This window comes from Apteryx mantelli, chromosome 8, assembly GCF_036417845.1.
Source record: "Apteryx mantelli isolate bAptMan1 chromosome 8, bAptMan1.hap1, whole genome shotgun sequence".
Classification (NCBI taxonomy): domain Eukaryota; kingdom Metazoa; phylum Chordata; class Aves; order Apterygiformes; family Apterygidae; genus Apteryx; species Apteryx mantelli.
In genome coordinates this window covers 40,857,423-40,870,977 of record NC_089985.1, presented here as the reverse complement: position 1 = coordinate 40,870,977, position 13,555 = coordinate 40,857,423, and the positions used below count along the sequence as shown (strand labels likewise).

The following is a 13,555-nucleotide window of genomic DNA, read 5'->3' as shown; positions in this document are numbered from 1 at the left end:
GAACATGCAATTTAATTGTAAATATGTGCTGTGCTGTTAAATGTTATTTTTTCTGTGATAGTATCACATCTGCTGCAGTACGTAAGCAGAAATGCCAGACTTTCTGCAAACTGTGCCCTAAGGGTTCTTGAGCAGTATTCACTGGTCTGCAGTGTCAAATTAAGGTCTAAAGCTATTGCAAAAAAAGAAAAAATGTAAAAAGCTCATTTAGTTCAACTACATTTTGGCAGAGATAGGGGAGAAGAGAAAAAGGAAGGGATGGAGAATGCTAATGGAAGAGTTGTTCAGCCTCGAATGGGTGATGGGTGACGTACTTACTAAATGAGCAGTACTGTCACATTTAGTTTGCCAAGACCATGCACTGCCCTCTCCACCAGCATCCATACCTGGCCCTGTCTTTTCCTCATATATTTTGGTGTATTTTCACAGATTAACAAGAAGAATATACTCATGTATTTCCAGACAGAACAACACTATGCAATACTAATGAGAAGACACTCCCACAGGCTTTCCAGAACTGTGCTCGGTTTCAGAAATGTCTACAGATCAAAACTTAGAAATGTTTCCCAATCCCAAATACCAGGCCCTCCTTGGGACCTCGTTACTCTCCGAATTGCACAACAGCATATAGCCCAGTGCCGTCGTTGGTTAGCATTTTCCAGTTTCATTCCTCTTAGCCCAGGACCTGGGCTGCCATGGTCTAGTGAGCAGCTGCGGCTGCTGGGCCGGTTTTCCCGTGAGAGCATGGGACAGACACTGCTGAACAGTGACTCAAAGCCAAAGCGGAGGAATGTTTCCAGAGATGTGGAACAGGAGTCCCACATCCTTATTCTCTTCAAGAAGTTCAGAATCCTTTCCCATAGCTGAGGCAGGCCTGGCTTTTTCCCTTGCCGGTGGGAGGAGGAGCAACCTGTGCTCCCTTGACTTTTTAGCGATGCCCACTTTTCTTTCCCCTTGCTTCTTAAGTGCCCCTTTAGAGTCTCATTGATTTTACAACCCTTTACAACCCTGGCATCAGAAAATACCTTAAATAGACAAACTACTGTGCTTACCATTTAAAAAAGATAGTATTGATATTTTCCCAGTTTGCTTCAGATGACAAGTGTAAGCTCTAACTTTGGATGGAAATAGTTTTGCAAACCAGCCCCAAAATACTGAGGCTATTTCTTGCAATTGACACAAGACAGCAAAAATCTCTGGAACTGTATGTGTTTTTTGAACAAATGTGATGCATAGATAAAGCTTAGAAAAAATGTAGGTTCTTGGAAGGTGCCCTACTGCTTGAAGGCACTGAAGTCACTGTCTTCATTCCTTTTGAACAAGGTTCCTCAGAAAGAAATAAGACCCTTGCAATGATGTTCACCCCTTTGAGTAGTTTCCCCTTTTCTTTGCAGTCCACACAAGACTGCACCTTTCACAGAGGAAAGGAGAATAAAAAACAAAGAACAAAACCTGAAAATCTGGAAGGAGGAGAAACAATAGAGACTAGGGAAGAACTGGAGTAAGCAATATAGAGATAAAAATGGGAAGAATGAATGACTTCAAAAGCCAGGAAGGAGATGGAACAAAGAGGAAAATTCTCCTTTGGGGTCACAACTAAGAGTAGGGATGCCCTGAATATGAAACCAAACTGACTGTTGATGCTCTGAAAATATAATTAAACAATAAAATAATCAAGGCTTTTCCCCTGTTTTTTTTGTTTGTATCTCAACTAGTGTATGCAAAGATTCAAAAGAAATCAGTAGATTTGCATAGAATATGCAGAATGCATTCCTGGGTGTTGCTCTAACTGTCTTTGAGACTAGATCTGAATCTCAGTTATATTAATGGAAAGATTCCCCCTGACTGCAAATAGCTTTTTATCAGGCTGACCTTATATTTTGTGTTTCATAAAACTGTACAAAACAATTCCTGACACTTTTTTTTCTTATTTTCAGCCAGAGTCAAGTCGCTCTTAGAAAGCGTGAAGATAACCTGTTTCATTTGCTTAGAGGATCGGACAGTCACATAAATGCAGGTGTGTTGGATTTGGGGGGTTTTTTTCCTTTTTTTTTTTTGGTGGAAAAGTAAACCATAGAATAGGTGTTTGGGACTTTTGTTATTAATTGAGATAAAGTTTAGTAAAACATGCAACACAGACCGCATAGTACTTGGAGTCTGTGTTCGTCTAACTCCATTATTGCTCTTTCTGTTTAAGCACTGGATATAAAGCAACATGCCTTTCCTTTTGAGTCAGAGGTGCATCATGTTCTTTCTTGGCAGTCCTAAAGACATTGCATTAAACTTCCTTGGTGCTGCTCTTTCCTTATGGAGAGAAAGAATAATAAAAAGTAACTCTCAAATAAAGCCCATTTCACCATGGCAAATTAAGTATAAGGAGTTTAACAAACAAATGGTGAGAGGGGAGAAAACTATCAGAAATATTTAGCTGTTATTGTAGATTGTAATAATAGAAGCTGTCTAACCTGTTTTTTAAGCAAGCATAAATTATGCTGTTAAATTGTACTGTTTATATTAGCCAGTATTGCTTTTTCAGTTAGTTAGGTGCTTAAGGGTGTGAAAGTTATTCCTGTTTTACAGTAAAGAAGAGAAACCTTCCAGAATAGTTATGGAACCACCAGAACTTTCAGTGGAGGGGAATTACTGGAAACAGAGATAGCAAAACCAGTATAATCATTGACATATTTTTCTTTCACTTTTCCCCTCATTTATGAAAAATACTGATTTTGAATAATCAGCTTACCAATGTGAAAAGGTTGAGAAATGCTGTGCCTAGCCCATCATGGTATTCAATAACCTCCTTAAGCAGCAGATTTGTGTACTGACACAAATGTTTTTGCTAGATAAAATGAACCAAAACTTTTAGGCAAACTTAGCTCTCAATTTTGTGGCTTCAAGCCATCTTTAATTTTATCTATGAATCAAATTTAATTAAAACCGAAAGTCAGTCTAATTAAAAATTTCAGACCTAAATAGTCTCTTTTCAGCTATTTTTTCATCTTTTTTTTGTGTGGAAACTGGAAACTTGTGCTTTGGAGTGCTTGCTCCTGAACTAACAATTAGAAATATGGAACTCTACAATAACATTGTCCTGAGTCACTTCTCAGATTAGAACTGCACTTTAAATGTATAAGAACCCAGACTACTGTGCTTAGAGTGTTTTCCCCAACCCTTTCCACTGACTTCAGCTCTAATGTGCAAAGCATCTCAGTGAGTTTGATAGCATTTTGCCATCAAACTCTTCTTTATCATGTTTTCTTTAAATATTTTTCCTCCACTTCCAGTATCTAAACGTAAAAGAAGATTGCAAAGCCATGGCTTTCTGTGCAAAAATGAGGAGCACAAAGAAGAGTGAAGTAAACCTGGAACCTCAGCATCAGGGTTTAGAAATACTTTTTTACCTGCAAGATAAACATCCCATTTTGTACACCAGTGGCGAGTTTACCTCAGAGGAGCTGTGCATTGAAGCCGCTCAGAAGTGCTGTGAGTATATGGATGTTATGTATGTTCTCAGAGACAAGGCCTGACAGCATCAAAAATGCTGCATCTCTGTCTGCATGTAAGTCAGTGCTTGTGGGAGAAATATGCGTGATGTATAGTCGGGATGGAAGCCTTTGTGAGGGTCTGCTTGGGCAGTACTTAAGTTGTTTGGAGTGGGAAAAACGGTGGAGACCTTCTTGTAAAGATGACCTTGCCCCCTGCTTTCTGGCAGATGCAGGTACTGATTTTTTTATTTTAGTAGGGCAGGATTAGGCTCCCTTTAGGAGAAGAGGAGACATAATATACTAGTAAGTTGAACAAAGCTGTTTTTACCTCATATGCTAGTTAGTAAGCCTGTCAAGATTTGTGCTGTTATAAAACCCCCACTTTTTGGAGAGGACTAATGGGAACAAAATATAACCATTTTCTACTTTCCAAGTTTTAATTTTCTCTTCTGTTACCTGATACTTCTTTGCAGAGAATTACGATGTCTACGGTATTAATAATTCACCAGTTAATATTACCTGAACTGTGCACGATTGCAGTAGTACAGAAACATAGACTGAAGATGTCTAGCTCTGTCACTTGGTCCTTGACTCAGCAAAATGTTTGAATATGTGGATAATTCTACTGGAATCAGTAGATTTAATCTAAGTTTAACCCTCGTGAATCAGGGCTCTGGTATACTTTTATACTTGCACTTTTAAGGTTCATCTTTTTTTTTTCTTTTCTTCCTATCCCAATTTTGTATTCCTCACTTTTTGGAACATTGGATATCGTTCAGCTGATACGGGATTGGTGAATCTGGCTGTATATGCAGGCAGACCTCCTGTTTCTGGGCATAAGTTTCCGTGCAGCTTTCAAATATTTTCTTTTCCCTTGTCCTCTTGGTTCTTGAGACGTCAAGTACCTTCCAATTCACTTGCCTAATTACTTCTCTTCCATTCTAAGAGCCAGAATGATGGCAATCTGGAGGACAAACCCCATCGAATAAGTACTCGATTTGTTTTTGAATAGGTGTTAATGAAAATCGGAAGTACTTAAAACCCACCTATAAGGGAACATTCCTTAGGGGAACTTCTTTCTACTTCTCTTGTTCTCAGCCAAGGGAAGTACAAAAGTCTTACCTTTCAGCAAGCCTGTGATGCTGGTCTCTGTTTTATTTGAATTACAGCTTGAATTGCTGAGAGTTTAAACCATTGATGGCATCCGCATGCTGCCAGGTTACTTGCAGAAAGTAGTGGCTACCCAACCCCATGTTCTGTGAACTTTGCAGTTAGCTTATTCAGCTTTTATTTCCTTGGCTTGTCGCCTTCCCTTCTCCTCTCTCTCCCCAATTCAAAACAGAATTGATTTCAGTGGATTTTGTAGGAACTGAACAATGAGCTCAGTAGCTGGCCCTAGTTCGGAAGGGCGCTTAAGCACGTGCTTTAGTGCTCTCTGCAGTGGAGACGCATGCGTGGCTGGGGCCTCAGATATACCTGTTGCAAAAAGGTACTGCCTCCTATTGAAGAGGAAACTGGAGCAAAGAATTCAGACATTAGTCCTGTAAACATACTAGAGCTTATTTTTTGCTGGGATGATGTAAAGGCAAAGGTTAACGCAGATCAGCCTAAACACACATCAAAGTCTGGCCTTTGTTGGAAAACTCTCTGCTGAATTAGTAAAGAATGGAAAAACGACATGTTATGCTTTTCTGCCTGTTTGCTAATAGGGAGGGGATTTTCATCATTTCGCTAAAACCTTCCCTTTCAACTATGTGAGCAAAATTTATTAATAAAGTAAAACTGAGAGCAAAATTGTGGTACTTCTGGGTAGTTTTGTTAAAACACACCTTTTTGTGGTCTGGAAAAGGTAAAGGTTTTTAAGTCCAGTCCTTTGGCAAAATCAAGATTTCAGAGTAAGTTTAACATCAGAAGTATCTGAGATATCGGTTTATACAAGATAAAATCAATGGAGTCAACCAACACACACCCTTTAACCCTATCTTTTTAGTGTTTTTTTTAAACTAATCATACTATCAGTTTCTTTTTATGGTAGATATTGCAAGATCAGATGTTTGCTTTATGCGTTTGTGTTTTTGGGGTGTGTGTATGTATTGTAGCCTTCTGAATTAATGCATTTGTTTCTCTAACAGGTATATCTCCACTGTGCCATAATCTCTTTGCCCTGTTTGATGAGAACAAAAGACTCTGGTATGCACCCAACCAGGTCTTTAAGATAGATGAAAAAACATCACACCGGCTCCATTACAGAATGAGGTAAGTGTAAAACATCTGAAAAATGAATTTTCTGGGAACCACGGTATTAGTATTGTCCTTTCAAAGATATGTAGGTGCTTTAACTCTTACTACTGAGCTCTCTTAAGAAGCAAGAAAGCAAAACCAAAAGAAGCAGCTTGCTCTTCACACCATAGATAAGAGATTAACAGGAAAAGCTTGAAATGTCTCCAGAAGTTTTTTGTCTTTGCTATATAACCTTGAAAAAAAACCCCAGAAGTTGAAAACCACAAGAACCCAAATCCACAAAGCTGTCGGTGACTGAACTAGCTAAAAGTTAAATTGAAAAATGGCTTTAAAATGTTGGTTTATCATATCAGTATTTTGCATGTTTCAATTTCCATTTGAAGTGTTCAAAGTGGACTGTACTCCTGCTAAAGTTGATGGGAATTTTACTGTTAACTTGAAAGGAAGAAGATGCATGCTTGTGCTTTTTAAAATTCTCCCCTAGGACTGTAGGGGAGTCTGTGTGGCCTAATTGTGGGTGTACTAGACTGGAGAATGCCTCAGAAAATTCAAAACACTGTTCCCAGGGTCTGAATTCCTTGTATGCCATCAGACTGAACTTCAGGTGATATTCTGTAAGGAATATCAATTCTGATTACATTTGTGCTATACAAGAATTGCTATTTTTATTGGATGAACTGTTACAAGAAAAACTTACTGACAATTAACAGATAGATCTTTGCTTTTCAAAAAAACTTACTGTATGTACTATACTATATAGTAGCTATACTTAGTGGAGGAAGAGGGTATTATAGTCTTTTTCTTTAACATGGTCTCTTTATTAGCAGCATGAATGACTTAACCTCAGCTAAGCTCAGATTATAACAGCTGTGATTAAATTTGGTAGATAAACACCATACAATAATAGAACTGAGTGACTACCTGAAGGAAGCTGGGAGGACTCTAGCGGCCTCTTACAGAGCATTAGTTGCCCTTTCTTGCTTTAAAAGATCAGTCAGCTCAATGGCATATTGGATAAACTTTTTTTTTCTTCCTGTAATGTGAATCTGGGGCGTTTTCCCCGATACTGAAATTCTTTGATGTGGTCTGCTTTTCTCTTTAAAAGAGGAAGAAAGTATTTTCAAAATGTAGTTGTGGGAATTTGATCCTCTGATTCAAAGCACGATGCTGTTTTTAACTCAATTCTTAAAAAATGATTTCCACTGTATTTCGTGTTTGTGTGTTTCTGCTTTGGGTGAAGGGTGAGACTGCCCTCCAGGTACACTTTCGTTTCAGCTACATACTGCATGCATGTCTGATAAAACCAGTTTCTTTAAAATTGCTTGGACAGCTCCCTCATAAATCTTCTTTGGCTGTTTACAACTCTGTCAAATTTTAAGTATTTAGGCAGGATTTTTCTATGTTGAAATCTGTTTTCTGGAGTTTTTTCTGTTCTTCCATTTCATAAAAGAAAGCTAGGGAAAATGCTCTGCTTTGTTCTGGTGGTATATTTTTTTAAGCTTTGGAGTTGGGATTTGAATTTTGGCAGAGGTGTTTCTTTTGTCAGATGTACTTCATGCATGAAAATTTGCAAAATTTGGGCCAATTATATGTTCAAAATAATTTCAAATACATTTAGGAAGAGATTATATGAACTTAGATGCTATAATATAAAGATTCCTGTCTCCCTGTGAATACTGCAGTATATTGGTGAAGTGGGATTTTCCTTGCTTTCATTTCTGATTCATTGTGAGTCTTGGCTTGGGCACCTGAACTGCAACAGGGCTGAGCACTGAAAAAACATGAGCAATGCAGGATTCAGAATAACTGTTCTCTGAATGAATGCTGTTTACTCTGAGCTCTGTGAGAGGCAGGATTCCTCTTAAAAAAGGAAAATGGTGTGGGCTTATTTAATATTGCACTGTATTAGGCAGTATATAATCATGCAGAGATTAAATCAGTTTTGTGTGAACAACCTTATTTCTGACATTTCATTACTGTTATGGGCTTGACTTAGTAATGTCCTAGCAAAATTATATATATAAAACAAAGGTACATGACTAATAGTTTCAAGTGCTTTTAGTTGTTTAGATTTTTGTTCCACTGCTGAAAGCTTCCAAGTTTGCTTTCTGACTGCGTGAGCCCCCCATTCATCTCAGGTCTGTGCCAGCTGGTATACTTTTGGCCTACAATATATACACAGAATGATGTTTTAAAAGATCTTGCTTTTTACTGGAAACTTTGTAACTAGCTCTGTATTTCCTTCACTTACCCCAACCAAAAAAAAAAAAGTCTACAACATAAGAAACCACAATATGTTGTAATATCCTGACTAAGGAGCACACAAGCTGGTGGAGGAGGAGTTTAACTATTCCGTAGCTGGGTTAGGTTTAAGCCAGAGGTTGTCGACATTTCTTTGCACGGCAAAGGGAGCCCAGGCACTGGGAAGTCGGGAAAGGAGGGCACCGCCGGCGGCTCCGGCAGGCAGCGCGCCAGCTGCCCTGGAGCCAGCAGGCTCTGAGGGAGAGGGAGCTCACGCTCTTGCAACTGCGCACCGAGGCCGGCTTCTCGCTCCTCCGCGGGCTTTCCGGCTGCCAAACCTGGGCTTCCATTGCTGCTTGGGAAAATGGAATAGCAGTCCTCCCTTTCCCGGGCCGGCTGGTCGCAAGTGTCGAGTGTCGGTCTCCTCGAGGCAGAGGCCGGCCCTTACTTTGTTTATACGCTTCCTCAAACAATGGGGCTCTAATTTCTGTTGTAACTTTAAAGTATTGTCTTGATCAGCACAGTTTAATAGGTAAAGGAACAAACTATCATCTCAATTGCAAACAGTACACAATAACTTGCCCATAATTATTTTCAGGAAATACCAAAAGAATTGTAGGTATTAATTACAATTCGTCTTATAAGGGAGCATAAGGAAACAAAGTAATTTCCTGGAGGCAGAAGGATTTGTTTTCCTTTGATTTTATGCTTAAACTAAAGAAATTCTCCGCTGTCTTCGAGTACTTGTCAGGAGTTTTTGCCATAGTTGTGTGTGGGTGTTCCTACTCATGCCGTATCCTCAGGCTTTTTTGGGAATTTGTCAAAAAGAAAAGACAGAAACAATACAGAAAGTCTTGTCTGTTTAAGAGTAGTTTGATACATAATTCTTCATTTGAATGGCCAGCTTACTGCGCGGATAACACATGTAATGAAAGCACATAGTGCTCAACTGATAAAAAGTAGTAATTGTCTTTGGCTCTTAAGGTCTCGACTCTGCACTGAGACTGGTACATACTGACCTCCGTCACTGCAGAACTGGGGATTAATCCACAAATTCCCATTCTGATCGGAGGCAAATCACAAAGTTATAGTCATGTATTTTAAAATACACACTCACACGGACATTTCCTCCACAATAGTGTTCATAAGCATTTGCCAATTGACTTATTGCTGTCTGCTTTCTTTCTGTCTTCTAAGACGTCTCTTACAATTTTTATTGCATTACATGCAAAATGAAACTGCTTGGGCAACATTTTGGTTTGTTATTTAAAGAAACTGCTTGGGCAACATTCTGATTTGTTACTTAAACAGAAGGACCTTTTATTTATAATGCTCCAAGTGTCTTCATAGTTTATAAAGTGGTTTACGTTTTCAACATTTTCTTTGAATACAAAAAACATGTATTTCCAGGTCAGGAGTTGGATATACCCATCACATGCTTCAGCATTTTCTACATAAAAGCTTAGGTTTTATCTACTCTCTTCTTCTTTTTTTTTTCTTTTTTTTTTTTACATTTCCTTTTATGTGCAGTGTCTATTACAGTTCAAATTCATTTGTCCTTTTCCTGCATAAAGCTATTTATTCTCATTTTGATCACAGAGATTCTTTCTGATTTTACTTATCACACATTTAGATAGACATTAAAACCTTAGCTGTCAAGGCTTCACGTGTTACTATGAAACAAATTGTTTGGCACTCGCTGTGGTCGTTGTCCATCAGAAATGTCCAATTTCTCACCTCCCTTTGTATTAATAAGTATTTTTGCATTGCTTGCTGGTGCTGCTGTTTGCGTATTCTTATAGAAATCCTTCCTATTTAGTAGATATATTTGCTCTGCTCTGACCTCCTAATTGATCATGTCATGGTCATGTGCAAAGCATGTACTCTTGCAAAAGAAGCATTGATCCAAACCAGATTTAATTTAACTTTACTTAATTTGTTACTGGAACCCAGATAATCACAAATTAATAGAATGGAATGGAATCATTTAGGCAAAGATTTTTCAAAAGGTGCTAACAGAAGATTGGACTCAAAAAATTAATTCATTTTCAGTAGATGCCAACTCTTTTAGTAGGCGTTTACTTAAGAGGCCTGGTGTACGGATACAAGTAGAAAGCTTGTTTGTAATATACACAGAAATCTGTTAAAACTAGATGATTTGAATTAGTGTCTTTTATACCAGCTCCACCTAGTACTCCTTCTTAAACCGAAGGGCAGTAGAAATTCCAAGGTGGCAGGGGAGGTGTAGCGCTGCCTCTGGCCGCAGCCGTCCGGGAGGGTCCTCGGGGCAATTCCGTGCTGCGTGTTGCTCTCTGTAGAGGAGGAGGTTTGAAGTTGGCCCTTTCGATAGGCCACTTCATCCTGCAATGGAAGTGTCAACCAACGGGGAGGCATTGCACTGCTCAAGCAGTGTGAGATAATTAAAGCGTCATTGCCAGCTGATTGGCACATTCTTATTTGGTGGACTGCACAGGGGAGAGATGGGTAGTAAATGATGATATTGTGAGTTAGAAGGTTGTGAGATACTGTGCAGTGGAAGTGCTGAAGACCTTTGACTAATACACTGCTTTTCCCCAGTTTCTCAGACTAGGAGTGCGCATTTGGCAGTGGACCGGTGTGAGCTGTAATCTCAGTGTAGAAGAATGAAGGATTTTGGCTTGTAACTAGACTGTTTTATTCTAAAAGTTTAAAATGTATATCTAGAGTAAGCTGAGTTTTCCTGAAAAAGTTTTTAAAGTTCACCTTCTTTTTCTTGCAAGATACTACTTTACAAACTGGCATGGGACAAGTGAAAGCGAACCCTCAGTGTGGAGGCATTCCCCAAAGAAGTCCAAGAACTCTTACGAGAAGAAGCTAGCTCTAGAAGGAACCCCCATACTTGACGCAAACTCATTAGAATACATTTTTGCACAGGTAAGAGCTCGTATGCAAGTCTCTCAGCTATTTTAGTTACACAAAAGCTATTTAATACAGCAGAAGTTGTGTCTGCTTTAAAGACCTATTTTCAAACATTAAAGCTCTTCTAACCTTATCTGTTGATGTTAATAAGCATTTTCTTCCTAATTCTGCATGGTAGAGCAAAGAGAATTTGCTACATGAGGAACAGTCTGCCCATATACGGAACTTAGAAAGAAACTGTCTATTCCACAGTCCAAACAGGGCTGTATTTTATGGCACACTTTCTTTAATATTGTCTATTTTTGGATATAAATGCTGTTGCCTTTTCTTTTGTGAAACATTTGCACAGAATGACTGTGCAACTTCTACAGCTTATAATTTCTACAGCTGAATGTTAGCAATATTAAAAGCTGTGGTGATATAGTGTCCTTTTAATTAATTTCTTTTATTGTGTGGTGTTAAAACATTGCCTGGTAATACCACTGTCCCACAGCCTGCTTAAATGCAGTGTCTTTTTCCTTTGCGCTTCCCACTTGTTACTAACACATGCGGTGTGCTAAACATGGCAAGCAGGCAGGGTCCCTCTTTCAGAAAGCTTATGCTCTTAACCCAAACAAGTTTACACACACACACACACACACACATAATTTTGCAAGTGAGAAAATGTCTGGTTTCACCAAGGAAAAGGGAAGTAGTCTCTTAAAAAGATTGAAGTTGATGGAGGTTTGTGAAATGAGCACGGTAAACACATTGGAGAAAAATGTGTTTACTGTTAATTCTGAGTTATAATAACTACAGAATTTTCAGACTGAAATATGATTGTGTCCTTTAGAAATGAGATAGCTTGAGGCTGCAAAAGTGAACACTTCTGTTGTGAAACCACAATAAAATAAAATACCAAGTTAGGTACAGCTAAGTGTGCATTTTGGTGGTACTACTTGCATTCTAAAGAAATAAAAGGAGGAAAGTTTTTTTTTCTGCATAATCAACTCATGCCTTATTTCATTCAGAATGTGAACATATACCTGTGTTCATGTATGCAACTTTGCAAAATTACTGCTTGAAAATGTGCTGCAAAGCTGATTGTGTCCAGCTTTTTTTCTTTTTTAATTTTTTTATTCCAGTAAAAAAAGCAAAAATACCTTTTAAGTTGGTGAATGAGTAAGAACCCCAATTAATATTGTCAAACAATATTACATTAAACAAAAATTTACTGTTAAGTCACACCATTTAAAAAGAAAAGCCAAAAAGAAAAACACTAGTGCTAGTATAAAGCAACAGAAATGTGTCTGCTCTTTGACAACCAAGTGGTTCTCAAGCAGTCCCGGAGCAAGGTGGCCGCCACTGAAAGTTTACAGTCTTAGCTTTGCAATGTGGCTTAAAGACTAAGAACATGAAGTTAGTAAAGGGATCGGGTAATGAGGAGCAGATATCAAGCAGAGACACGAAGTGTTCATTCTGTACCAAAAAAATTTGGTGCTAGAAGGGTATGCTTTCTTTAGCTAATAAAAATGTGGATTTTTGGTAAGCTAACGTATACAAGCGAACTGGGAATTGGAAAGATTTGAGCAGTGCTAGCTGAGAGCCTAGCTTGACAAAATCATTTTCACCAAGGGGGACAACATAGGTTCTTCCTGATAATCCACACAGCTGTGGATGGTATAAGGGATGGATGCACTGGAGACGGTCCATGTGGTGATTCCACTTGTGTTCCAGAAACCATCATTTTAAAAGACTTCTGTGAAGCACAAATGTTGGTGTTCCTTCTCAGATAGGCACATTTATGGTGTGACTAGTGCTTGTCTACGCTATTGTTTTACTGAACTAAGAGAAGACTTGTTCTATTGCACAGCTCTTCCCTTCTTCCCCTACCCCTTCTTTTCATGCCTTTCAGCTTTTCCTGCTCAAGAAGAGTTTGGTCTTGTGACCTATTGGTTGCTAGTAGATAAACTATGACAAAAGTCAAGTCTAATACCTTTTTTTTTGCTTCCTATTAAGGGACAGTATGACTTAGTGAAAGGCCTGGCACCAGTTCGTGATCCTAAAAATGATCAAGAAGTTCATGAAATTGAAAATGAATGTCTGGGAATGGCTGTCCTTGCAATCTCTCACTATGCCATCAAGAAAAATATGAAACTTCCAGAGCTTCCCAAAGATGTCAGGTAAGTGAGGATAACTTCTTGTTCACTGTTAGGCCTGCTAGAATCAAACTGGCCATCCTCTTCTAGAAGACATATTAAATGTTTTACCTTCTAGGGTCTGACTGTACAGGAGTTATAAGCTCCAACATTAGTATTGGGAAGTGGGTCTTCCTAATCCTGTCAGTAGGGCTATGTAATAGAATATCTGAAGCTTTTTCTTGTCTGGAGATTAGATGAAATTTTATGCAGCTTGGGCAACTAGCACACTGATGTGTTACGTACCAATTGGTTTGCTATAAATTCAGGGTGCTGGGTCAGTAGGTTAAAAAATTAGAGCATTATTAAGTGGAAGCCTAATGAGAAAAATGCTGAGTCAATTCAGCAGAACAGCTGATTAGTGACCCATTTTAGTAACATTTTAGTTTCATATATCACATCAAAATAAAATTGTGGTGCTCTTTCTAGCAGGTAGTATATTGCAATTAAAGTTTCAGATAGACAGCATGCAACTAAACATACTGGATTACAATTACAGCTTTGTCATTCTTG

At 38.5% G+C, this 13,555-nt stretch overlaps 1 protein-coding gene across 2 annotated transcripts in view; it reads left to right on the top strand.

The window, feature by feature from the left end:
• Nucleotides 1–13,555, top strand: part of JAK1 (Janus kinase 1) — a 67,481-nt gene that overhangs the window by 31,531 nt on the left and 22,395 nt on the right. For both annotated transcript variants that reach the window (XM_067301361.1, XM_067301360.1), the window contains exons 3-7: nucleotides 1,938–2,017; nucleotides 3,285–3,483; nucleotides 5,618–5,741; nucleotides 10,727–10,880; nucleotides 12,864–13,027. In XM_067301361.1, the coding sequence (XP_067157462.1) occupies nucleotides 2,012–2,017; nucleotides 3,285–3,483; nucleotides 5,618–5,741; nucleotides 10,727–10,880; nucleotides 12,864–13,027 (647 nt within the window). In that variant the 5' untranslated portion in view covers nucleotides 1,938–2,011. The remainder of the gene's footprint in view (nucleotides 1–1,937; nucleotides 2,018–3,284; nucleotides 3,484–5,617; nucleotides 5,742–10,726; nucleotides 10,881–12,863; nucleotides 13,028–13,555) is intronic.